The sequence below is a fragment of the Myotis myotis genome, unplaced genomic scaffold (assembly GCF_014108235.1).
Source record: "Myotis myotis isolate mMyoMyo1 unplaced genomic scaffold, mMyoMyo1.p scaffold_m19_p_6, whole genome shotgun sequence".
In the NCBI taxonomy this organism is placed as follows: domain Eukaryota; kingdom Metazoa; phylum Chordata; class Mammalia; order Chiroptera; family Vespertilionidae; genus Myotis; species Myotis myotis.
In genome coordinates, this window is record NW_023416368.1 from 33,077,664 (window position 1) to 33,105,257 (window position 27,594).

Sequence of the window (27,594 nt, forward strand, 5' to 3'; positions counted from 1 at the left end):
TTTTTACCCCCTTCCATGTTTATGTTTTTGTCTTTTTTACTTCATGTTTCTGTGTGTGTATGTTTATCACTTAATTTCTTGTTGTAATTACACATGATCTTCCTACTTTTGCCTTTTAACCTTTTTACTAGCTTTATAGTTGGTTGATCCACTGCTTTTATTATGTGTTTGCCTTTGTGAAAATTTTTCTTTCCTGTATTTTCTTATTCATATTTTCAATCTTTTAAAAAAAAATCCCTTTAACATTTCTTGTAATATTCATTTAGTGACGATGAACTATTAGTTTTTTCTTGTCTGGAAAGCTCTTTACGCTCAATTCTAAATGATAGGTTTGTTAGATAGAGTCATCTTGATTGTATGTCCTTGCTTTTCATCCCTTTGTATAATTTGTCCCAATCCCTCTGGCCTGCAAAATTTTTGTTGAGAAATGAGGTAACAATTTTATGGGAGATCCCTGTATGTCACTAACTGCTTTTCTCTTGCTCTTGCTGCTTTTAAGATTTTCTCTTTGTCTTTAACCTTTGGCATTTTAATTATGATGTGTCTTGGTGTACGGTTCACCTTGTTTAGGACTCTGCATTTCTGGCTTTATATATCTGTTTCCTTCACCAGGTTAGGGAAGTTTTCAGTCATTATTTTTTCACATAGGATTTTCAATTTCTTGCTCTCTTCTCTTTCAGGTACTCCTGGGATGCAAATTTTGGTATGCTTGATGTTGTCAAGAGGTCCCTTAAACTATCCTTATTATATTTTATTTTTACTGTTCTGATTGGGAGTTTTCTGCTACCTTGTCTTCCAGATCGCTGATTTGATCCTCTTCTTCATCTAATCTGCTGTTAAGTCCATCTAATGAAGCTTCATTTCAGTTATGATATTCCTCATTTCTAACTGGTTCTTTTTTTACAGTTTCTATCTCTTTGTGTAAGTTTTCACGGAGTTAACCTATTTTTCTCCTAAGTTCATTAAATATCCTTATAACCACTGTTTTAAACTCTGTATCTGGTAGATTTCTTGCCTCAATTTCATCTAGCTCTTTTTCTGTAGCTTTTGCCTATTCTTTTGACCATTTGGGACATATTTCTTTGTCTTCTCATATTGTCTTCCTTCTCATTTGTGTCTATGTAGATATGCTGTATCTTCCAGTCTTGGCAGAGTGGCCTTACGTAGTAGTTATCCTGTGGGGCCCAGTGGCACTGTCTCCCTGGTCATGTGAGCCAGGTGGCCTTGTGTGGGTTTTTTTGTACCCTCCTGATGCAGTTGAGCCTTAATTGCTGTTGGCACATCAGTGGGTTGGATTGACCCTCAATCTGACAGACTGTGAGGACTGAAGGTGACTACAGCAGAGAAGTTGTACTTTTTTGATTTGCTCCCACTGGACCCTCCCTCAGGAGTGATATACTTTTTGATAATAATTAGGGGAAGGGAAAAGGTTTAGTGTCTAAACAAAATTTGCCATTGTTTCCACTGTCCTCACTCCATAATATATCTGAATGCAAAAAGTCCTCAACTGACTCAGAATATCAATTTTTTTAATACAATTCTTGTGCTTACCCAAAATATATAAAACACTTGGAAAGACATGCATTCCTCCTCCAGGGGTGTGCCATGCTAATATTGAGTCTGGGAAGTGGGAGAAGGATGGTTGTACAAGGAGACCCAGCAAGAAACCTTGACCACAGGCGTAGATCTCTCTTAGGCATAGACCTCTCTTTTTGGAAAAATGCATTAGAAAGTTGAGGATCTGGAAATGGATTTAATCTCTCCATGTAATGTACCCCTTGAAAGGCTCTTGGGAACCCCAGAGTACACATATTTCAGATGGAATGATGCTGAGCATGCCAAGATCGTGCACACTATAGGGCGTGGGAGTGGCGTCTCCAGGGTTCACCAATAGGCACCATATGAATCCTCTCCAAGGCTGGTTTTAATGAAAAGAGAGTTGGAGAGTCTTACCTCCTGGGCTGGGGAGGGTTGGAAGATTATGGTCCTTGGTCTGCTTTTTGGCCCTTTGAGAACTAATGACTAGAATAATTTGTTTTGCCCCTAAGACTTCAATAGTGTACAGACATCTAGAAACTGAAGACCCTCAAAAGACATTTACTTGGTCTAAATCTATGAAAATGGTTCTGTTCTAAATTACCACAGTACAGTTCTGCCTTTGAATAGCTAATTTTGAGTATAAGGTGCTGAAAATACAATTTAACATTTTTCATAGAATTCTTATACTTCAAAATAAGTCTGTGGCCCCCATTTTGAGAAAAGCTGAGATGTTCTGGGGGTTTAATTTCCTGTTTTCTCATAGTATTTTGGGCAATGCCTGTGAGCTGCCTTTTTGTTAGAAAAGCCCAGATTTTTGCCATCTTTGCCTGTGCAGTCCACATACTGACTCTTCTATTTGTGTAAGAAGAAGCAGGGAGAAGTCAGCAAGGCAGCCAGTGCCGACAGCACGACCGAAGGCACGCCCGCTGATGGCTTCACAGTTCTCTCCACCAAGAGCCTCTTCCTCGGCCAGAAGGTAGGCAACCGTGTGGCTTGATCAGCTCTCAGGCCCTGGGAAAGGGGTACAGGCCACCTCCACCGGAAGGCAGGCCTGGGGATTCCCAGAGGACATTCCTGGTTTCATGGGTGTGGGTGGAGAGAGTGGAGTGGGGATGGTGGGTCTTTTGGAGTGGCCTCCAGGAGGGCATGGCGGGAGTGCTGGGAGGAGACTGGTAGGCGGGAGGAGGAGGTGGTGGTAAAGAAAAGGGAAAGGCTTCTGTGGGGGTGGTCAAAGCACCCGGTTAGTCTTCAGAAGGAGCTGCTTATGTGGAACAACCAGGTCCTCATGTAGCTCAGGCCAGAAAAACAGCCGGAAGTTAAAACTGGGTCCTGAAAGTATGTAAGGGGGGCACGGAGCCACCTGAGGACTCCTCAAGACAATTGTTTGGTTTTGTTAACCATGGGCAATATATTTTCAGCCGCCCCAGTGATGCAACTTTGCCAGGATGCCATGGTTTTGTAAAAGATGATTCACTTTTGTTGAAAATAAAAATGATGCATAGGCTTTTAAGACCTGAGAATGAGAGTTAATTAATCTTTCTCTATTAACACTAAAAAAGGGGGGTGGATAGAGAGGGAATTAAACTTTTCTTAATTTTTTAACTCCTACATTTTAAAAAGTTAAAAGTACAAATTTGGTCTTTTGTGTAAATTGTGTGTAGTTTGAATGCGGTTAACAACTTGGTTCTGAAGCTGCATCATTTTTAAAACCTCACTGTCGATTTTCTTTTGCATCTCAGTGACACAGTCTTCCTGCTCACATCATTCATTGCAAGTGCTCCTTCCCCTCCCCCTTCCTGTCACTCAGTGCACTCAGGCTCTCATGGTGCAGTTCCTGTGGTGGACTCTGTGTTCCAGCAAATAACCATTTCAGCTTACATTTTATAACCATTGTCTGTATTTTGTATGCATTTTTCAAAGGAAAAAATAAGCAGCACTAGTTGTCATCTTAAGGTCTGGGGCTTTGAAAGTTTTTGTTTAAAATATTTTTTATGTATTTAAAAATTTTCAACTCAGCAGTGAAGGCAACCACCTGGGTCTTCATGTACAACCTTGAACACATCCTTTGGATTGAAAGTTAATATGACCTGTCATCCAAATTGCATAGGTTTGAATGAAAGTGTGAAAACCCCTGTAAGTTAGGACCAGCTCATGTGTACTTAAGATCCCTTATGCCAGCGGTTCTCAACCTGTGGGTCGCGACCCCTTTGGGGGTCGAATGACCCTTTCACAGGGGTCACCTAAGACCATCGGAAAACACATATAATTACATATTGTTTCTGTGATTAATCACTATGCTTTAATTATATTCAATTTGTAACAATGAAAATACATCCTGCATATCAGATATTTACATTACGATTCATAACAGTAGCAAAATTACAGTTATGAAGTAGCAACGAAAATAATTTTATGGTTGGGGGTCACACAACATGAGGAACTGTATTAAAGGGTCGCGGCATTAGGAAGGTTGAGAACCACTGCCTTATGCAGACAATTAGCCAGGACTGGGAAGCCTATTAAGCAGGTAGGATAGTTCAGCCCCTGGAGTCACCCTCTCCCTCACTCCTTCCCCTACCCACCCCACCCTTGGGTGCCCTGACCCTGGCCTCTCCCTTTCCAATGTTGTTGTTCCCCCCACCCCCCATCTCCATTTATCTTCCCTATACCATCTTCTACCTCCTCCCAGCGCCTCCCCCCTGCAATCACTGCCCTGTTGTCCAGATCCATGAGTTGTGTTGTTTTTATTCATCAATCCCTCCTTCTCATCCACCGCCACCCCTCCACCAGAGCTGTCTGCCTGTTCTCTATATGAGTCTCTATTTTGCTTATTAGTTCAGTTCATTAAAATCCACATATGAGTGAAATCATATGGTACTTGTCTTTCTCTGACTGGCTTATCTCACTTAGCATAATGTTCTCCAGGTACATCCATGCTGTCACGAAGGGCAAAATTTTTCTTTCTTTTTACGTCCGAGTAGTATTCTGTTGTGTAAATGTACCACAGCTGTTTTACCCATTCATCTAGTGATGGGCACTTGGGCTGTTAGCTCCTGTCGACTACCCCATAGTCACCTCAGATCAGAACTCGTCACACCCTTTGCTGGATGATTGCAAGTATTTCTAAAATTGCAGCACTCAGCCCTACAAATGGAGATGCCTTTCTTGGTCTTGGGATCTGGATCTTGTATGGGCTCCACTGCAGGTGAACCCTGGAAGGGAGGCAGCAAGGGCTATAGCCACCTAGCTGGCTCCTCTGTGACCAAGCAGTGCCACCCTCTCCTCCATTTGGGCACACCTGATCTCAGGCCTCAGGACCAGGAGCCACAGGCACAAAAGTACCAGAAATCCAGCTAATACTGACTACACCCCACTCAGGGTCAGAGAGGGGGAGTCCAAAAGCTATAAAGTATTGATACTCTCTAATCATTTATAGACATGTCATCTGATGTTATTTAAGACATAGAGGAAAAAAGAAGTAGGTTTGACAAATGGAACTAATTTGCCTGTTTGATATCCTGACCTTCGGAGAGAGACTGAAAAGAAGGTTGAGCTGGAACTCAGTGTAGAATAGTCAGCCGTAGGAGAAGGGGCTGAGTGCGGGGCCAGACGGGCCACCCGCTTCTTTCTCTAGTACGTAGTTACGTGTTAGTGGTGAGAACAAAACCATGAGACTGCCCTTTGTGTTAAATGTGCTTAATGACTCAAGACTTCCACATCCAGGACGAGGGACCCAGCTCCATCACTGCAGATGCTCTTTAGTAGAGTAAACTGTCCCCCCAAACATGGCATCACAGAATAAAGTGGCACTTAAGTCAGCATGGGCACCAGTGTTGGAAACTAATGAGCTAGCAGCCCTTTCTGTCGCCCTCCCTGTAGCAGGAGATGGACAGTTTATAGTTCGGAGCACTACTTTGAAGCAGTACTTTGGCCCTTTATTGGCTATTACTGTCAGGTGAAAGTCATGGGATGTAATGCAAACGAGGCAAAAGTCGCAAAACTGACACAAATTTTTACACAAAGCACAATAGCATTTTACACAAAAGCATGTTAAAATGTTATAACACATTAATTTTGACTTGGATTTTAGGAAATGTTTCAAAAAGGGTACTTGAGAATGATCACTCTATGGTACTTCATACCCTACAAGTCTTTATTTTTCTATCTGTGGCAGTTAAACTAAGGCTTGAATATTGCAAGCAAGCTGGAGTGGAGAAAAGTGATACTGTGCTCCCTGCAACTGTGTAAGGCACGGTTGCTAAGCTACTCACAGGAGAAGCCACCTGGTTTTAGGAGGCTGGGATCTAATTGTTGCTGACAAGGAATTTCACAAACTGAAGTTTTAAGCGTCATCGCTCTTACTGCTCTGTGATATTACCTACTATTTACACACATTGTTGAACTGTTTTCAAAGAGAACACAGTGCTGGGAATCTGAATGAGCTAAAAGTTTTTTCTTCTGTGGTTCACTGGAGATTTGCAGCCCCTTTTTAGAAAGATAAAAACCTGATTTTATTTTTTTAAAAATACTGCAGTATATATTTCTGTAAATCCGTGTCAATGGTAGTAATAATTTAGGCTTCCTGGTGGGGTCAGTGTTATCTGAAGCAGTTGGGAAGGCAGTGTCAGGGGGTATGAGTGAGTCTTCAGCCTCCCTAACTATCAGCATGGCAGATGCAGCACTGGAGGCCACTAAGGGCAGGGGGACCCAGGGGTTTGCTCCCCCAGGTCCAGACACCCTATTCCTGGGGCTGGAAAACTGTAAGGAGATAAGGAGCTCTTGAAGCAGCAACGAGGAGGAAAGGGCCGTTACCCCTTTCCATACTGTGGCTGATGACTGGCTTCTGAGAATCCAGGATGAGTGGAAACTGACAAATCCATGAAGAGTGGGCATTCAGCTCCTGGGCCTCCAGCAGTGCCCACATGTGTCCTGATCTTTGTGTGACACGTTCTAGCCTGAAACATACCAGATGCCACCACTAGACCTGAGGCTTCTGGGGAAATTCAGGCCAGGTTGCATGCAAAGTGGACAGCATAGCAGAGATGAAGTAATCCTTTCATCCCACAGGCAAGGGCAGGAGAGTGGGCCACAGAGAAAACATGGTTCTCCATGAGGAATTTAGAAGCAGTTCTATGGAAGACATTGCTCTTTCCATCCTCCTTAGTAAGCAGACTTTGGGGACAGAAAAAGAATTGCATTTCATGTGACTGGCACAGGGCAGTAAGACCGGCCAGTCTTCTCCTTCCTTTTCCATTTTGAGGGAATGAGAGACACCAAAAATTGACAATTACAGTCTAGACTAAACATGTCACTTGTATCTTTAACAATCACTTTTGATTTCTTAAGATTGAATTTCTGATCATATTATGTAAAAAAAAAAAAAGGATATTACTATTTCCTATAGCCAAGTAGGTATGTCAAGCATCCTGGGTGTCTATCCAGTAGCTCCAAGCCACCAGCTCCTTCCCTATCAAAGTCAGGCCTGATGTGCCCTAAGTAGTGGGCACCAAGCTCTCTTCCCGACAGCCAGGTTGGCTCTGCCTCTGCCTGCGCAAATGCTCTGGCCTGCCGGGCCCTGCAGGCTGCGGTCAGCAGGTCTGGGGCGCTAACTACTCTGGGGGCTCTCAGGCATTGCTCTTCACTTCAGCGTTAGGAATTTATGTCACTGGAGAATGAGCATCTTAGAGAGAGAGAGAGAGAGGCAGAGAGGGAGTGTGAGCCGGAGCTGGCTTTGCTGCAGACACTTGTACCTAAGAACAGGAAGGGGAAGAGTATAAACAGGATGTAGTCCTGAACCACCTAATTTAATTCCCTTGGCTGCTTTCACAGCTGAATCTAGAACTTAGGAATCCTCTCATACTGAAGGTTGCTTTGACAACAGAATAATAGTGGGGAGGGGGACATTCAGTGACTCTATAGAAAGAGCCAGTTGGTTGGGTGCTCATAAAACTCACTCAAGGAAAATGCTCGACCCATGGGGCCTCAGAGTAACCTCACCAACGAGGCGAAAAACATTTAAAAGACACATTGTCTCGCTGGAGAACTGCTGTTTTCTTCCTGGGCTTCATCAGACCTTCAGCATTACATGACTAATGGACATGTCAAATTAGATGTTACTGAGCAACAAACATTCTCCTCCTTGCCACCCCTGAACAGGGCAGAGAGCCAGCCAACAGGAGTCATGGTGATGGGGACAGCCTTAAAGCCCATGGCCACTTGGAGAATGGCAGAGCCACTAGGGGTTTGCCCAGACTAGCTGGGGCTTCCACACCACCCCACTGCTCAAAGAAGAAGATAGTCACATGGAGTCCCCACCCAGCAATGAGCCCTCTGATTCTGGGTCCTGACAGCTGCTTTTCTTTGGCCCACAGATCACAAGTTCTTTTAAAAGGAAGTGGAACCACCAGCCCAATATGGCTCATGCCTTCCTTTTGCCCTAAGCATCACCCAACAGATTCTGGACCCTCAAGCTCGCTTGCTTCCTTTCAGCATCCTGAGTGACATTTGGGTCTTTTGTTAGAAATGGATTTGTTTTAGCCAGTTACTCCCTGTTCCCCTTTGTGCCCAGTGCCCTTGAAGTGTTCACTGCCCTCATCTGTGTCCCAAGGCTCACTTCTCTGTGACTTCCCGGCTGTCCTGTTATTTCCCACCTCATGCTTTTCTTTTCAGCTGAACCTTATTCACAGTGAAATCAGTAATTTAGCCGGCTTTGAGGTGGAGGCCATAATCAATCCTACCAATGCTGACATTGACCTTAAAGATGACCTAGGTAATTGGGGATGGGGTTTGGCGTCGCCAGCCGTCAGATGAAAAGTTATGGAACCCAGAATTTAGGCTCTTCATCTTCTCAAACTTAAGATAGTCCACCCAAATTCCCCAATACAAGATGAATTTTTCGTTGTAGACATTGAATGTCTACTTAGAGCCATTCCAAATGGAAATGATCTGATGGTGTTTGGTTAAGTGCAATTGGCTGGTTTCTTATCCTTGATAATAAATATATTGCCATCTAAATTCTCTTCCATAATGATCACACTGACTGCTGGTTACTTGGGGGGGATTTTTAAAAAAAAAAATGTATTTGGTTTTTTTTAGAATGGAAAAATCTCAGGTAACTACAAAATGATAGTTTCTCCATTTAAGCCTTAATTAGAAATGACAACTCAAAGCTTCAAAGCACCTGAAAAGGGAGACAAGCCGAATCAGTATACAATTAAGCTGTCTTTAATCCACCAGCAAATTGGTTTCCCCCAAATTTACTGCCTATTGTCACTTGTTCAACTTTTTTTTGCAACTGAAAACAGTATATGGCTGAGTGCCACTGTCATGAATTATTTGGCTAGAAGGTGATATCAGACAGAGGGACAATATTTCTTTCCAAGTGAGTTCCTACAGAGGAAGGCTCTGCCCCCTAGCCACAGGGTCTCCCTGCTCAGGAGGATAGAGGGTTCAGAGCCATCTGAGAGTGACCCTCAGGCATCTATCTGTGGCTTCATCTTTGCATAGAGGAGCTGTCAGTTCAGGGGCCCCAAAAGGCTCCTGTCCTCTTAGCTGTGAGCCTTGCCAGGGGCAGTGGGCTAGCACATGTCCACACCGAGGCATCCTCTTGCCTGATGCTGACTTACATGCGCTTTGTGTGCCTTAGTTCCCACATTAGGCAGATTTCCTGGCTGGGAGGGAGACTTGTTCCAGAGTGCAGGCCCAACCCACACAACCCAGGTGCAGTAGTGGGCTGAGGACATGGGACTGGGACTCAAGAATGCCCTGCTTGAACTTGTTTTCCAACTGCCTTTACCAGACTGTTTCTAAAAACAACAAAGGCTCCAAGCTAGAAAAAGCAAGGATTCTATCCTATTTTATGTACTAATACATAGAAATAAGATTACCCAGAATAAGAGGTAGGCCTGGAAAAATATTCTTACTCATTGAAGCGAGAAAATACAGTCCTCTATGTATACCTATACTGTTTTCTCGGTTTTCAAGAAGGTAGATCAACTGATGAATGTCACAAGAATGAATATCAAACCTGGAAAGTTAACTGCTGCTGACAAAATGGAGAAACTGATTGTTTTGGTTGGCCTGATAGTCCACCACTTTTTTTTTTAAACAGATGCCATGTTTTAGTAGCATTTTCAGTGGGGTTCCAGTTACACAGGCTTTGCGAAGTGAAATGGGGCATTCGTTGTTTTGTTATTTCTTTTAACCTTTGAAATGATCTCATCTGTGTGTTTCTCTTTTTTTGGGACTTGTCATTCAAATGTTTAATTTCAACATGTCACATTTGATATTCCTCCTCCTCACCCCCATCCACGTGTGCGCACACTTCGTGGACTGTGCCCCCTGGGCTCCTATGTTGGAATCGACCAGGTAGGCCAGCCCTGCCATGGGGCGTTAGTGAATGTGCCTGTGCGTGGGTCTCGGTCCAACACAGTTGATATACATTTGTTTACCTGTTATAGTTGCAAGTTGTACAGGCTGACATTGCCTCGATCGACAGTGATGCTGTCGTTCACCCGACAAACAATGACTTCTACACCGGTGGTGAAGTAGGTAATGCCTAGCTGGGTGCTGCCGAGTGTGTGTGTGCATGGTCAGTCGGCCGCCGCAGACAGCTTGATCTTTGACAGCTATGCAGGGCTGCATTCATTTCACACTTCCAGCTGTCCTGACCTTCCCAAGGTCTCCCATCCCCGGGTTGTGAACATGAAAAATACAGCTAGCTGTCAGCCAGGTGTATCTTGCAGCTCACCAATGGGCATGCTTCTGGTTTAGAAACTGGTTCATCAACCTCATTTCTTCATTTGCTTCATGAGGCACAGCTTTGATGGAGACTGGGTTCACACATGACTTCAGCTGCCAGGGCAATGCAACCAGATCGGCTGAGGTGCATCCAAGACCTCTCCTGTGCCCTCTGTGCACCAGACACACAGGGAAGCTGTGCTCAGGTCTCCGTGCCCCACCCCCACCCCCCACATCTCTCTCTATATCAGAAGCACACTCCTTCCTGAAAATGGTCTTAAAGCTCAGGTGCCCACCGGGGCAGTTTCAGAACACTCTCCCATACTCAGGGATTCTCAGACTTTCCAGGAACAAAATCACCTCATTCTGATGTGTCTTGAGAAACACTCCGGGACCTAGAAAGCCCCTTCTCTCCCCAGCAGCTGACACAAGTCATCGGTTGGTTCTGTGCTAAATAGCTGAGAACGGGCTGAGGTAGAGAGCACTGGGGGTGCTGAGCCTGTGGCTGCCAGCTTGTTGCCGCAGTGGGCCAGGCAGTGCCCTGCTTTAAAAATGTTCTGAGGCATTTATGTGATGAGGCATCGATGGCAAAAAACAGAATTGGAGCTAAGTACAGGGGCTTGAATCTTAATCTCACCATTTACTGGTTATGGGGCCTGGGCAAGTCAATTAACTCCCTGATGCCTCAGTTTCCCTATCTTAAAAATAGTGCTAATAATGAGAATTATGTTCAATAACTAATAAGCAAAGCACCGTGTTTTGTGCCTGGCTCATGATTGGTGCTGACCTATTGGAGCTCGCTCCGGTGTGTGTGATTTTTACAGTAGATGTGCTGGTCCTGAGAGGAGCATTCTGAGTGTAGATTCAAACACCAGCTTCCAGAGAGAATGGAGACATCTCTAACTAGGGCAAAGGTGAGGTCATCGTGAAGGATGAGGCTCTCAGGATTTTCGTGAGTGTCCTGGATACTGGAGGCACCGCAGTTAGTAGTCTGGTGGCCCAGCTCTGTTTCGTGTCACTAGCAAAGCCTGCTGTTCAGTCTGCTCTAGCCTCTGTGATTTGGGCTAATTGCTGTCCCGGGCATTTTGAATTTCGGACATGAATGGAAAGACAAACTGGATGGAAAGTCAGGATTTGCCAAGGCTACCAGGTCAAAATTAAACGAGGCTGTAGGTAATTAAAATAAACTTCCCTTTGACAAGATTTTAGAGGAGTTTAAGAGCTCCTAAGTCAGGCAGCTTAAGAGAGATACTTCCTTTCTTAACCAAATGAAAACTTGGTGGGAGGAAAATACTGATTTGGAGGAAAGTAAATAAACAAACAGCTGCCACCTAGGAGTTTTAGTGAAATGGAAATTATAATACTTCCTGGGCCTAGGGAGAGGAGAGTTGCTGAGCTGCTGGCAGTGGAAGGCCTGTGTGCAGCAGGTTCAGTCACAGGTGGTGGTAGGGGGTGGTGGTTGGTAGAGCTAGAGGCTTTGAGAGGGTCATAAGCAGTCAACTGAGCCCCCTCAAGAACCCAGTCCTTCCTGAATAATGATAGTGCCAATCCTTTTCCCCTCAGCCCACTGGTATGCACAGAGTAAACATATGCTAGCCTCAGAGACATGTAAGTAACTTGGGTTCAAGAGCTTGCCCAAGGTCACATCCCTCACACTGTCACAGCTGGGAAAGAACGAACCGCAGGTCCAGACTGCCTGACAGACTGAGGAGGAATCCGAACCCAGGTCTTCAAAAGCCCACCTCAGTGCTTTTTCTTGGCGAACCAGTTCAAACTAGTACTGAGCCCAGATTCTTTTCTAATTCCAAACCAATGATCAACCAGATTCACACGTACTCTCAATTGGTTCCAGCTCCCCTTTTGATGTGTGAGAGGGGAAACAAGGAAGCTAGGACGCAATCACTCCATTTCTCATATTTGGTGTGAATTCCTGAGTCCCGAGACCGCTGGAAGAAGGAATGCGAGTGCAGGAATGCTTAGCCCCAGTGATTAACTATACCCATCAAAAGTTCTTTCTAACAGTGAAATAGACCACAGGCTTAGCCTGACATTTGTCCAAGCCTAAATTTTCGCTTAGGCTGTTTTGAACACTGATACTTATGCCTGCTTTCTAAGCATGAAAATAATGTTCTTGTTCTCATGGGAGTAACACATGTTTATGCTTGGGGGCAAATAAGCCAATTGCTTTATGATTAACCCTGAAGTTAAGCCTAAAAAGCAAGAGTCTGACATTGAGTGTTGACAATACAGTTGAAATGGGCCTGTTTCTTGTTAAAAAGTACCTGTGTGTCTACATGAACATGTGCATACATATGTGTGTGTAGGAGTCAAGTCCTGACTGGGTGGATTGCCTGCAATCTAGGATTCAGTTTTTAAGTTTGGGCATTAAGTGTATTTCAACTTGCAAATTTCACTTCTAATTAAAGCAAGATTTAATTATAAAAATTTTAAAGTAAACGCTCTTCCTAAGATAGAACACCTTTAATTGTAAGTCAGCCCATTTTCTCAAATATTTTGTGCTGAGTTGGTAGTATTAATATAGTACTGATTTTATTTTCCCTTCCAAATTTCCCAGCTGTCCCAAAGAGTAAATAGGATGGAGAATGAGGACCTGAACTAGTCCTGTCTAGAGCACATTTGTCTCCCTCCTTCAAGCTGGAGACTGGGATGGGGGGAAGGCTAGACCGGGTGCAGCTGGACAGTAGCATTTTGGGATCCAGCAGATTCATTTTTCTCAGTGGCACAAATATTTCAGGTGAACCTGTAAGTGAGCCTCACTCACCTGGGTTGTATCCTTAGAGCCTCCACTTCCTGGTGGGTGGGGTCTCTGAGCCACGATGCCTGAACCTGCCCCCTTGAGCCCATTCAGCCACTGTCTCTGATGCTGAATTTTGTCAGAAACACGTAGAAGTTGCCACTTAAATGCCTCCTTCACTGCTTTCCAAGACAGAAGAAGGCATGGGGGCAGTCTGAGTTAATGAGGAGGGATGCTGGATTCCCTCCTCAAGGATCCCAAGTTAATCTCTCTGAAAGCCAGGCCTCCTCCTAGTCAGCTGAGCGTGCCTGTGGGTGACGGCCTGCATCACGTTCATTCATGCACCCCAGACTTCTATAGTCAGATGGCTCACAGGTCAGTACCTTCCATTAACCCTGGGGCTGTCTTGGTGACAGTGCCCAGGCCCTCTGATTTTCCTTCTAGATACTTCCTGGGGTCAGTTTGCTCCTCCAGAACAAGCATTCAAACGAGGCAGATTTCTCTTAAGAAAACCAGCCCCAGTCATTGCAGGGCAAATCCTGAGAGAATTTGGGCTGGTGCATTCTGATGCACCTGACTGACCCATTCTTGACTTTTCTAAGACAAATGGTGAATCTTAAGGGGAGTATTTTGTCCTCTCGTGAGGAAAACTACTTTAAAATGTGCAAAACTGAAGAATCAGAGCTTAAGGAAGACCGAGACCCCATTCTGGCCAAAACTCTAAAGGGTGGTGTCATCTCTCATTTTGGTTACTTCTTGCTGTCCCACATGAGACATTTAACCCACAGACCTTATCGGTGTTGGGATCTTGTTTGAGAGCTTGGCTTTCATAGCAGAAATCGGTTAATTTTTACATACCCTAATGCACAAGGAAAAGTGCTTCCTACTCCTGAACAGCGATGCCATCCTCCTTCCCCAGCTTTTGTATAATACAAGTTCATCTCTAAGCTCTGCTTCTGATGTTGCTCTCCTTTACCTGAAATGATTCTGAATCATAAGTGTGATTAAGGAAATTCTGTCTGAGGCTTTTTTTTTTTTTTTTTTTTTTTGTATTCACATATGTCCAGGCTGCAAAATAAGAACTAAGCATGGTAATAACATTGGTCCAAAAATGACCAAATCTGCATGCTTTCTTCTGGGCCTGCTGCCAGGAGGGGAGCTAGCTGCCTGATGGGAGCATGGTATGCTTCTTCTAAAACCTCCTTATTTGGGGGTTCTCCCCCAGAGACAGAGAAGAAAATCCAGGGGAGGTATCAGCCTTGGAAGCCATGTGGTTTCTCATGCCAACAAAAAGCACGTAGGGCAGGTTGCTCACAAAGAACAGGCATCTCCCATCTCTCGAATCTCTGGCTCATCCAGGATAACCCTGAGTCACCCCCAAATAAGGGTCTGCAGTGCCAGAGTGGTATCTGGCCGCTGGTGAAGCCCTTCTGCATCTCACTCTTATCATTCAGCCGAGGCTTAGCTCCTGTTTTGCAGCCATATGGGAATTTAGCTGGTCAGATCATATAAAGTATGTAGTCACCTGACATGCTAAGTGTCTGTGTATGCCCTGAGACACTGGAGTGGCAACCTGAGCTTGTCCTGTCCTTGTCTAGGAAACACGCTGGAGAAGAAAGGAGGCAAGGAGTTTGTGGAAGCTGTCCTGGAGCTCCGGAAAAAGAATGGGCCCTTGGAAGTGGCTGGAGGTAAGGGCAGGAAGCACGGGCATACTTGGGTGTGGTGATGCAGGGGGTTAGGGAAAGCAGTTAGGAGACAGCTTGGGATTCAGAGGTGGCAGTACAGATGCATCTTCAAGATGGAGGGGGAACCTGTTGGCTTTACAACTTAGACTTTTGTTACATGCAGATTGTCAGGGGAGCTTAAGGGTTGTGGAAATTGCCTTTCCAATTTTTTTCTTTATTGCTTAAAATAGCTTCTAGATGTTCGATGTCAAATTTTAAGGAATAACAGAAGTCGAATTTGGCAAATTTAAGCTCTGAGAATTAGAGATAGTGCTACTGATCCATCTGTAAAACTGCTGGTGAGAGATGCAAATTAATCACTTTTATTCAGCCATCTTTGCTTTTAATGGGAAAATATAAAGACACATTTCTCACTTGCCAATTACACTGTTCCTGATACAGGGGAAATCTGATGTGGGGAGGAATGGTGCTAAGGTCTGTAGAGGCAGAGTACTGGTTACTGCTGCCGGCCTGGATGTTGGAATTTCAGGTGGGCAGAGGCCTCCTGGTTGCCTGGAGTCCACAGGGGTGTGGCCTGTCAGCCCACAGCTGTGCAAAGATAGGCTCTGATTTCCTTTCTTACTAGATGGTCCCCAGTGCCCATCCTGTCTTCAAATCCTGCTTTTAAAATGAATCTTAATTAAATACAGGCATCAGTAATTACTGTGTGTCCACAGAATCCCTTCTCAGAGGGTCCATCCATCATAACCCTTTTTTCCCCCAGGGACTACATATGGCTTGCTAGCCTAGGCTAATCATGGGTCTCTGTGCTTTTGACCTCTGTTTTGCCAGTTGTTTGCCTACAAGGGACATGGCATTGCTGAGGGGCACAATTATCCAACTCTCCCAGCCAGTTCCGCCGAACAAGGGAAGACACACACAGCATAACCTACCTGGCCAGGGTTCCTGGCCTTTCTTCAGCCCCTGCCCAGTGTCCTCCCATTGGTGTTCAGTTTGAGCCTATTTGGTGGCCCTAGTGCTGCCATGCACCAAACTCAGCAAACCCATTAGATTTAGTATGGCTAGAGACCTATTCGCTTGTTTTAATAACAGAAACACACTTTGTTCTTGATTTTAAGATTTTAGAAAAGGTTTTAAAAAGATAATCACTGTTAACATGTTTCTCTCCACCCTTTTCCATGCATAGTTGAGCAGTGATGTCTCACATGGACAGACCAATGAACTAAACCCAGTCTTTGGTTTTAATAGGTCAACACTTCAGCTCAGACTTCTCAAACCAGTCAGTAAACCTCGTCAAGATGCACACTCACACTCGTGAATCTTGGTCCAGAGCTATTTCTACTGTACCATGAGACAATACCCACAAATCACTTACTAATGACATGTTCAACCAAAAAGTTTGGGGGACTTCCTGTCGCAGTGTTGTGGCGATGTTCAGGTGCTCCAGGATAGAAGGATGCAGGCAGCACTCACCAACCCTGGGACTTAGAGCCACCTCCTTTGCATCACATCTTTGGACACAGGAATCCTGAAACGTGCTCTAGGAGATACCAGGCTGGCTGGTTCCATTTCATTGGTGGGGGAGGGGCAGACAGAGATGGAGCAGGTCTGCTATGTGTAGCTGGAGAAAGGCTCCTTTCTGGCAAAAGAAAATAGTTTCATCCTAGAAACAGTCTACCGGGTGTACCGGTTAATAATGCGGATTTTTTTCAATAGATGGAGTTACACGTATGTTGATATGTATGCGATTTGATATGTATGCTATTTTGTTGTATTTACAGCAAGCTGAAAAACATCACATGTCAAATTTTCTGAAGGTGTTAACATCATAGATATTTTTATGCTTAAAAATGTTGAATTTTGTGCCAAAAAAAGAGCATTTGCAGGAAGTTTTAATTCATTACTTTATTTTAAAGAAAAGTGCTGCTGAAAGTTATCGTATACTTCAGGAAGCTTATAGTGAACATGCTCCATCTCAAGATACTTGTGAACGCTGGTTTAAACACTTTAAAAGTGATGATTTTGATGTGAAAGACAACACCCAAGTCAACCGAAAAAGTTGAAGACCAACAATTAAAAGCATTATTGGATGCAGATGCGTGTCAAACTCCACAACAACTTACAGAAAGATTAAACGTTGCTCAGCAGACAATTTCCGATTGTTTACAAGCAATGGGAAAGATTTTAAAGGAAGGAAAATGGGTGCCACATCAACTGAACGAAAGACAAATGGAAAACCAAAAGTCATCAGTAAAAGGTTGCTTCATTGGCATGAAAGTCTTTTTTGCACTGAATTGTGACTGACAATGAAAAGTGGATTTATTTTGAGAATCCCAAATGCACAAAATCATGGGTTGATCCAGGTCAACCATCAACATCGACTGTAAGGCCAAATCGCTTCGGAAAGAAGACCATGCTCTGCGTTTGGTGGGATCAGGAAGGTGGTAGTGTATGATGAGCTTTTAAAACCAGGTGAAACTGTTAATACTGATCACTACGGACAACAGATAATCAATTTGAACCACGCTTTGATCATAAAACGACCAGTATGGGCCAGAAGATACGGCGAAGTAATTTTGCTTCATGATAACGCACCATAACACACTTCAAAACCAGTTAAAGACATGTTAAAAGATCTTGCCTGGGAAGTATTAACCCACCCTTTCAAAACGTACAAAAAAGAGGGAAATTGGGTCTCTGAATGGTTTGCCTCAAAGCAAGAAAAGTTCTATTGGGATGGTATCCACAAATTACCTGAAAGATGGGGGAAATGTGTAGCTAGCGATGGACATTACTTTGAATAAAGCACTTTTGATGTTTCTCTTGAAATTATCATGTTTTCTTTGAATACAAAATCCGCATTATTAACCAGTACACCTGGTAATTCTGTCAAAACTAAATAGTTAGGGAGAAGAACAGGGCAGCAAACATGCTAGTCGGGTTGCTTCCCTCATAAGTTTGTCCTGAACTGTGTCTGGGAGACCTGTAGATACATCATAATTATATAAGCACATGAATGCACTTGAGAAAAGGGGGTTAGAGACCCCAAAAGGCAACTAATTGGAGGCTGCAAACATTCTGACACAGTTGGTCAAGTTAGATGGTTAAGGCTTTGCCTTCTGAGAAAGTAGAGGAAGAACTTTCTACAATCTTGGCTAAAATTCCTTGTAGTGATGCAGCCAATGCCAACTTTCCAAGGCTGGGTCTTGGCTTGGCCTCCCAGAGTGAGAGAACTAACTGAGGAGCAGTTTCCAGCTCACGCTTACATAGGAATCCCAACTCAGCAGGCAGTAGTACCGTGGCTGGAGAATGGGTCTGTGTTTGGCATCTAATGCCATGCTCTTTGCTGAGGGACAAACACTGTTCCTATCTCGTCCCCTCCAGCTGCTGTCAGTGCAGGACATGGCCTGCCCGCCAAGTTTGTGATCCACTGTAACAGCCCGGTCTGGGGTGCAGACAAATGTGAGGAGCTGCTGGAAAAGACAGTGAAAAACTGCTTGGCCCTGGCAGATGATAAGAAGCTGAAGTCCATCGCGTTTCCATCCATCGGCAGTGGCAGGTAAGGGCACCAGCCTGTTACTATGGCAACCATGGGTGTATTTCTCTGCATATTTAGCCCATAATTATGGAGCTCTGACTGAGTACAAAGTCACCTGAGGCTGCTTTCAAGCACTGGCCTTACTCTAGGGCAGTGGTCGGCAAACTCATTAGTCAACAGAGCCAAATATCAACAATACAATGATTGAAATTTCTTTTGAGAGCCAAATTTTTTAAATGTAAACTATATAGGTAGGTATATTGTTATTAACTTAATTAGGGTACTCCTAAGGCTTAGGAAGAGCCACACTCAAGGGGCCAAAGAGCTGCAGTTTGCCAACCACTGCTCTAGGGGAAGAGAGGCAAAAAATCGGGAAGAATGCACACATTAAGCAGTGGGGAGGGATAGTGGAAGAGGTAGAGTGAGACAGGAAGCCTGGGACAGTATAGAACTTGTGTTGCGACAGCAAGTGTCATCACAGAGGGCAACTTCAGAGTGTACTGGGACTGTCAGACGATGGCTCAGAGAGTGGGCATGGAGGACAGGGGAGGTGTGGATGCAGGAATCTAATTGAAGGAGGACCCCTCCCAGAACCATCCCAGGGTAAAGCCCCCTGTCTCTTACCCATGTGTTCCCAAGCGACCTTCACCTCCCAGACCTGCTTGCTCTGCCTCATCACCCTGCTAATGAGGATGTGGAACCTGCTGGAACTGAGTGGGCAGTTAGATGAGAGTGAAATGGGGCTGGACCTACCCCACCTCTCAGCCCTGTATTATCCCCAAGTGGGCGCACTGAGGCTGTGAGGAGCAGCACAGCTGCCCCTCAACAGACACACTACCCAGGGAGCCAGCATGGATGCGGTCGTCCTTGAAAAGCTGATGGGGCAGCCAGGGTGGCGACCACCCCACCTCCCTGTGCTCTGGGTTGGGGACAGGCCTGGGGTTGAGTCCTGGCACATAAATTGACCCCCATTCTGAGCCCAAATCCCTACTCTGTAAAACAGGCATAGCAATCCCTCATGCAGCATCCTAGGCCTGCTCTGGAAATGAGGGAGAGGGCTGTGAGAACTCTGATGAAGCCATGAGGGCCTGTAGGAGCATGCTACCCCAGAGGTTCCACAGCCCTCACATCACCAGGGTCCTCCCTGCAAAGGCTCATGGTCTGGATTGGGCCCTGAGCAAAGGGAGATGGCCTTCAGGGCTGCAGCTGTTGGTATCTTGGGCCCAAGAGAGGCCACAGTCCAGGGCTCTGTATCAGCAGGTGGCTGCACCTGGGCTTCCCATGGAGATCATGAGCCTGCTTGGGTTTCTGCCACCAGCCCCGCTCAGTGCCCAAGGAAGTCAGGGCTCTGCAAAGGCAGCGGCTTCATAAGGTGCCAGCGGCAGTTCCAGAGTCAATTCAAGACTTTTAAAAATTTTTACAAAATGCTTTTGTATCAGAGCATAAATAGCCAGCTTCTCCACAGAAGGTCTGTTCTTTGACACTGCACTGCTGTGTGACCTTTGGTAAATGAATCACCCTCTCTGTCTGGGGGCTGCCCTTCCTTATAGGCAGTTCTGAGGTTCAGTTAATTAGTGCTTTGGAGGCACTTTGATCTACTCTGATGAAAGGTGCTTCCGAAGAGAGAAGCAATAGGAGCCATTATTGGAGGTAATAATTTCATGCTCTTTCATATGGCTATTGGGGAATTTCTAATTGAAGCATAAAAGTAATTCTCATAAAAGAGCATCTGTTATTACAAACTCATTTACATTTTTCATGGAGTAAAAAGTTTTAAGATATAATCAATTGAAAGGTTTTAAGAGGGTGGAATTCCTAAGGTAAGCACATGTGCACAGCCGCCCACATCTGCCAGGCAGACCTTGCCCCACAGCACCGTGTAAACACCACCCTCTCTTTCATGAGTAAAGAATGGGATTACACCAGAGCTGGCCAGTAAATCACAGTGGGTTTAGGAGGGGAAATAAAACAGCTTGTTTGTGGCATCCAGTGTCCCTGGCATAAAAGTCATGTTGGAACTAAAGCGATATCAATGCAAACATGTTGGTAAAGTGGGCTCACTTTCTCTCAGCCGAGGCCCAGCGTCCCCGGCAGATGGAGGATGACCATGACCCTGCACTCCCTTCCTCCAACCCATTGTCCCCCGGACCAATCTCAAAGCCACTGGGTATAAATGAGAGCTGGGGGGTGTAACCCAGCCTCGGGAAGCCACCTCTGGCATCTGGACATCCTGCCCTTGGGCACTCCGTCACAATATTTATGGACACCTCCACCCCCTCAGCTCTGGTTGACATTAGGGAGTGACCCCTTTCCGGAGGGGCAGTCCATAGGGAATAGCTAGTTTGGGGCTTTGATTAAACTCTCCTTAGGTTTATGAGCTTAAACGGAAAGCCAGTTGTCTTTTTCAAGCTACCATTTATAGTATTCGTTGAGCCCCAGGCATTATGCTAAAGCCTTCTCTTCATTCTCTACAGCAACCCCAGAGATGCATGCTGGTATTCATTCCACTCAAGGGGAAGGAAATGGAAGGTAGCGGGGTTGAGTTCCTCACCTGCGGTCACACAACTTGCAGCTGGTAGGGCCAGAATTTGAGTGAAGGCCCTTGGTTTCAGTGCTCGTGGTATTAGGCACATGGAACCCCTGCCTTCTCATATGCCACTAGGCTCGCCCACCGCCTGCACACTCTATGTGAGTGGGTCTTAGGAACCTTGGAACCACCACTTGGACGTCCCTGATCTGCCCAGGCACAGCCTTTAGCTTCCCTAGCCCCTACACATGAACCGTAGACGAGAAATATAAAGGACAGAAACCAACTGAATTAGGGAGAATTACTTATCAACCCACCACATGTGAATCTCGGCCCCTCTCTAGCCTTGGGGGATAGAGGCCCATCATCATCCCCACCTGAATTTTGGCTTCTCCAATTTGTAGCACCTGGTCTTTATCTCTGGGTGGAGTGGCCTCTCGCTGGGCAACTTCAGATAGACAGTTACTCAAAGTCAGACAGAACATGAAAAAATGGAGGGGCCCAGGATCACAGTGTGAGGGAGACCTAATCCTAGCAGATGAGTGTTCACATCCCCCAAGCTTCCAAGATATCCAGCCCTACCCATCTCCCAAGCAGCAAAGCCAACTAGACAGGCCCAGCAAGAAAATCAGACTCCATCTAAAATCCAAGTCACCGCCACACAGCCTTCAAGGGCAAGCTCCCAGCCCATCTCCTCCAGAAAACCCACCTGGACTCCCTCACCTGGGCACAGCCTCTCCCGCTAGGTGCCTGATTGGCCTCCTCAGCACAGCTCTGGGCCTGCCCTGCCCAGCACTGGAGGACAGCTCTCCAGGAACAGAGATGCTTGGCGATGCCCCATGCAAGGAGCGGGCTCTTCTGTGAAGTGGCCCTACAAACCCACATTTCTGCCATCCGGTCCCCAGCCATCACTGAGCAGGCTAATCCAAGAGGGCACCAGACAGATAGTCCCCAGGGTCCCTTTGCACCAGTCTAGGGAAACTGAGGCCCAAGACATTTAGGAAAGGCTGTCCCAGACATAACTGGAGTGACTTCATGGGAAGCTCAGACATCTGTCCTTTGCTCAAGGCAAGATCAAGAAAAAAAAAGCTCAAAGTTTCAGGTAAACCTTGCAGGGTGTAAGCAGTTAGCCACAGAGAAACTTAAGACACATGCCATAACCACAGCCACTGGGTCAGGCCCAGTGGGAATATGAGGGGCACCTTTACTTTCTTGGGCAGCAGCATCCACATCACCACCATCGTGGTCATCACCATGTATATCCTTGAGGCACCTATTTTCCAGTGGAGGACACTATTGCCTAGAGAGGTTAACGCCCATCCAAGTCAGATTCAAGCTGGCTTGTGTGTCAGAGGAGGTGCCTCTGGTCTCACCAGAAGGCAGACACGGTGCAGCGTAGGACAGTGATGGTAACAGAGGCAGTAGGCCTGAGATGGGGGAAGAAGGCGAACGACATGGCCAAGCAGCGATGGTGTACAGAGGGGCTGTGCCTATGCAACCAACAGGGGGAACCCCTCGAAAGTCGAGGGAGACACCTTAGGCAAGCAGCTCTCCAGAACCTGGGCAGCACCACACTAAGGAACCCCTACCTGTGCCCCTGCCAAGCTTCGTCATACCAACAGCCATGGCCAACAGCCCTCCAAGAGGACTGGGGCCTGATGCCACATTATTAGCACAGGGTAATTACGACGACAGCTGTCACCCATCAGCTATCACAGGGTCTGGAGTGGGGAGGCGATTTTCCACTGGGTGAGCCTTTAGAAAGACCTTCGAGACCACCCGCTTTACAGATACACCATTGGAGGAGGACTCGGTGCAGCATCTTGCTCGTCCTCACAGCCTCCTCAGGTAACAGGTACTTTGATTACCGACCCCATTGCACCAGACGGGGAAACAAGGCACAGAGACAGGGCTCAAAGTCAAATCCTGTGTGGCTCCAGCTCACCGCGTGTGCCACAGCTGTCCCTCTCGAGGGCGCAGGGCTCTGTGTAAAGCACTCCTGTGAGACCATCTACTTGTATGTTCCATTTCATCACATATTCTCTAACTGTGGCTACTAGGAAACACGGGGACCCCACCTGAAAACATTAGGAAAGCTGTTACCTCCACTCCTGGCAGCTGGGTGGTCCAGTGTGGCCACCTCCTCTGGTTGTGGCTGTCCAGCGCAGAGAGACGGGTTCAGCAGCAAGACATTTTCCTGGAAACAGATCAGATTCACATTCACCCACAGCCACCCTGAAGGACAAGGCCAGACCAGCCCGCACTCCATCAATAGGAGGGCATGCAGGTGTGGACACTGCACCTTTAAACCCTTTGATCCCTACCTGTGTCCCCACTTGCAGGCTTTCACCTGTGAGCCCACCCTGCAAGCTCAGATGATAAAGTCCTGCTGGCTCCAAAAAGAACAGTGGCTCCAAAGGGCAGTCACCACACCTGCTGAGTCAGCTCCCTGCGTGGAGCCCAGCAGCCTGGGTTTCCACAGGCCCTCCTCAGGCCTGGCTAACGTTGAAAATATCCCCTTGCTGAGATCACACAGCCCTTTTCAAGGGTCCCAGGTAGAGGAATGGAAAGCTGTGGGAATAACAGGCAGGATCTGGTGCCCCAGGGAGACCCTTTCAGCAAACACCCTGGACCATCATGCCACACAACAGTAATCCTCAAGAAGTCCCACAGGGCCTCACCTCAGCTCAGCTCACCTGTGCAGGTGTGAGGCTGAGATGGACAGGAGGGCACCCTCACTAGGGGAGCTTGTAGCTTGTGGAGCATGATCTTGGGCTCCCAGCTCTGCTCAGCCCCACCCAGCCAGGTCACGTCCATAGACAGGGCTCTGCCTGGTCCAAAGCCCTGGAGCTCCTGGGGGTGAGCACAGTTGCTCCCAGTGACGAGCCAGCCCCTAGGCTGCCTCCTCCTCCGGCTGCCTTTCCCCACCAGGATGAAGCTAATGGGATCATTATCATCTGACCATCCTTCAGGTGGCAGCTGTGTGAACAGCAGGAGAATAAACATTTGCTATTTGTGAGACAATTAAAATGGGCCCTTAGTCCAAGGATGCAGTGACCTGTGCCTGCACTCCGCTCCCCAGAGCTGGCTGGTCCCTCTCAGGAGCGGGGCTGCCCTTACAGGGGCGAGTTGGGCCCCCACGACACTCATCTGCACGCATGCCCCTGAGGACATGCTCACCAGAGAGATGCCCCCTGAGACAGAAGGTCGGGTTGGCTTCCTTCCGCACTTTCCAGATAACCCGTCCTCTGTGCTCAATGCCTGTGAGTAGTCAGGGCACCTGTGCCAGACGTGCTGAGAACAGCTTCTTCCCGGACGGAGCTTGCCAATCCCAGAGTGGGGAAGGGTGTGAGGGGAACGACCTGCCACGTGGGGTTCCCATCTCTTCTCACTCCCTGCAAAGCCTTCTCCCTGCACTGTCCCCCCCCTCCTGGTGGTCACCCCGACTCTGGTAGTAGACAGAGTCCCCGGGGTCTCCTCAGGAGGAAGCTGTGCCTATTGTTCAGGCTGTAGCAACTCTGAATCTGTCCACGCAGCCTCTGACCCACTGTCCTCGCCCAGTCATGTGTGTACTGGCTGCCTGCAGGAGCACCTGTGGCTGAGGCTCTGACTCTGGGTGGCACCCCACTGTCGCCAGTGGGCTTCCCTGTACAGGCTGGAAACATACCCTGGGTGACACCCTGTCTTGTAAGAATAGACTTCACTTCTAACACATCCAGAAGTTACCAGGGGTCCATCGCCAAGCTGGGTAAAGCCCTGTTTGGTCAAAAGCAAGTCACAGGAATGGTTTTCTCCTGTGCATCAGAAGTGCTCTGAGCACTGACAACAGAATGAGCGCAACTCTCCAACAGCTAAGGTGACCAGAACCCCCGGCTACCAATGAGTGAGGCTGGAATGCTCTAAGGCATCTCACCTGGAGGCAGGTCCCCAGTCTGATGGAGAGTCCAGCTGAAACTGGAAGGCTGGTCAGGCACTTTGGGTACCAGTGGATCCACAGGCTCAGAGCAGATTGACAACTGTAGATCTGCTGATGAACAAAGAAATCCTCATGAAAACTACCTCTCAGTATCCTGAAGTGTAAACCGGGGTAAGGGGTTTGAATCTAGGTAAGACCAATGGCTCCGAAGCCCACAGTGTTTCCACTAGACGAGGCAGGTTGCTATGTTACTGGCCCCCAGGGTCACCGGGGTCCTGCATGTGCAGCACTGACCATGATAGCCTGGGATTTGCATGGAGTCCCGATTTCAGATTCTTGCTTAAGTTCTGAGGCCCCACCCCCCAAATTGCCATGTGACATTTACTCTAAATGGAAATGCATGTGAATTCACACCAGTCTGGCTTGTAGACTTGGATGCTGTCCCTTGAGATGAGGAGCCACTTGGCCCAGCACTGTTCGTCAGCACCCACAGCTCCCTGATGCCCTGGCCCTGGGGGTGCTACAGGCTACTGAGTGCTTGGAGTGGGTTCCTGGCCAGCAGCCCAGCACCCATGAACCTAAGGACCCATGTGAAGGGCGTGACCTCCCGTCTTGTGTGGATGGAGATGAGAGCTTCTTGGAGAAGCACCAGCCTCCAGCCATCCTCTGGGACCGAGATCCACAGGGAGCCTTTGAGAGCCTGGACTCTGTCCCAGGCCCCTTGCTGGTCACAGTGATGCTGGAAAAACAAACATGGGAGCTCGCGCTGTCTGGGGGAACTTTAATGCACACCACGTGCCACAGAACACAGATCTGTCTGCTTGCCCATTGTCTTTCAGAGACTTCTGGCATGCTTCCTCCTCTGCACACAGGACAGTCTCTTGCGGTCAGTCCTCTGCCCACTCGTCCTTCCCTTGTCTGGTGGGCACTGGCCTTCCTCATGCCTGTCTATCAGCAGCCACAGGACCCAACACCGCTCATGGAAACTGACACACGTGGCCTTGAGAGCCTCCTGGGGGGCGGGGGCGGGGTGGTGCCAGTGCCCTTGCCTCCCTAGTTGCTGAGCCCTGTCCTCTGTCTTGCAGGAACGGTTTTCCAAAGCAGACAGCAGCTCAGCTGATTCTGAAGGCCATCTCCAATTACTTCGTGTCAACAATGTCCTCTTCCATCAAAACAGTGTATTTCGTGCTTTTTGACAGCGAGAGTATAGGCATCTACGTGCAGGAAATGGCCAAGCTGGATGCCAACTAGTCTGAGGAACTACGAACCGCACCGTGCCCCCTGCCTCCAATTTGAAAGAAAGAAAAAAAACAAACAAAAAAAACCCCTTCACTCCTACTGGGAGGCGGGAACCCTTTCGTTTTCAATTTTGCTCATCTAGGGAAAATAAGGTTTTGGTTTCCAGTTTAATTGTTTCGACCTAAAATGTTTTCACGTTAGCACTGATAGTTGGCATTACTGTTGTTAAGCACTGTGTTCCAGACTGTGTCTGACTTGAGTGTGACCTAGGAGATTTTATTGTTTTATTTTAATGAAGCCCTGCTTGCCGCAGAGCAGCCGGGAGAGCAGCGTCCACCTCGGGTGGCAGAACCCAGGAAGCCCGCTTTGTAACCGTGTGTCGTGGTGCTTTATTGTACACCCAGTGGCGTTCTTTTTACTATAATGTTCCTTTTTTCCTCAAGAAGAAAAATCATGAATATACCGCAGACTTAATTTTTGTTTACTTTTTTGTCTTAATGATAGATTTGAAAATGGAAGATTTAAAAGGCAGAACAGAATCTGTTGCCCTTAATTATATTTGGAATTTGTGTGAATTGATTTAGTAAAATGTTAAACTGTCGCTTAGTGTGTGTGAAGTTATTGTGCCCTTGAGTCCAAAGTCAGCTTCTCTCGTCACAGGACAGGGGTCTTGGGTGCAGCAGCCCACCCCCGGGAAACATCACAGTGGTCGCTGCAATGGGATAGGCAGGTGGGGGCATTTTCAGGCCCTAATGGCTGGTGGAGTTTATAGAAAGTCTCTTCTTTCACTTGGGCAAGGGTGTTATCCCATTTCATAGATACGGAAGCAGATACTATACTGAAAGCAGGTGGCAAGTGGCAGGCTGGTACCAGAGCCCAGGTGTTGAGACTCTGAGCTCAGCTCTCTCTAGCTACTCATCCACTCTTGCCGGTCTCTCGGGCTCATGGCTGGGCCCCGTGCCCCTGGCCACTTACCAGATGGAGCTGCAAAAGCCTTGCGACCTCTGCCAAGGCTATGCTGGGCCTGTTGTTCCTACAGGATGGGGTCCCTGGCACCGGGAGCTTTCCGAGGGCAACGTGCCACCACCAAGGTCCCCAAGATGTGCTGCCAGTGTTTACATGCCTCCCCCCAGCTGTGGGTGTTTAGGGATGTGGATTATTTAGAAAGATCCCAGCTGGACCAGAGTAGCTAAACTCTTATTACCTAAACTCAGCAAAACACAGACACTGTTTTCTTCAAATGTACTTTTGCTGTCATCTAAATTTGCCTAAAATGCAGACTGCTTCTGTCTGTTTAGAAAGAAGTGCCTGCTTCTAAAGCACATTTTAGCCAGGAGACATGCAGCGCACTGCGTATCATGGGTGAATGTAAAGGATCCTTTCTGATTTCCAAACTGTGACTATGGAAATCGAAAGGAAGTCCTAAGCCATCGCACAACTAGCCTCTTCATTGAAAAGGCAACTACTTCTAACTCAAACCTGAAAGAGAATCTTCCCAAGTTCCTCCTAAATGTAAGGTGTTATTAAGACGTAAAATTGTTTCCCTAAGATCTTTACTGGGTTTAGATTACTTATTTTTACTTCTTGACTAGAAATCTGGTATTTTACTGAGTGCCAGACACTGTTGAGTCCCCTATGGGCATCACTTCATTTTGT

General features: G+C 46.9%; 1 protein-coding gene across 16 annotated transcripts in view; it reads left to right on the forward strand.

Moving 5' to 3' along the window:
* The window catches only part of LOC118659140 (core histone macro-H2A.1), a 73,919-nt gene extending 47,380 nt beyond the window's left edge, over nucleotides 1-26,539 (forward strand). For 2 of the 16 annotated variants that reach the window (XM_036315247.1, XM_036315250.1), the window contains 5 exons: nucleotides 2,408-2,515; nucleotides 8,209-8,308; nucleotides 14,632-14,721; nucleotides 18,103-18,277; nucleotides 25,785-26,539. In XM_036315247.1, coding sequence (XP_036171140.1) covers nucleotides 2,408-2,515; nucleotides 8,209-8,308; nucleotides 14,632-14,721; nucleotides 18,103-18,277; nucleotides 25,785-25,950 — 639 coding nt within the window. In that variant the 3' untranslated portion in view covers nucleotides 25,951-26,539. Of the gene's footprint in view, nucleotides 1-2,404; nucleotides 2,516-2,957; nucleotides 3,186-3,278; nucleotides 3,795-8,208; nucleotides 8,309-9,998; nucleotides 10,090-14,631; nucleotides 14,722-18,102; nucleotides 18,278-20,730; nucleotides 20,786-25,784 lie in introns of those variants that run through there. The other 14 variants (XM_036315249.1, XM_036315251.1, XM_036315246.1 and 11 more) reach the window with 13 other exon arrangements.
* Nucleotides 26,540-27,594: the final 1,055 nt, after the last annotated feature.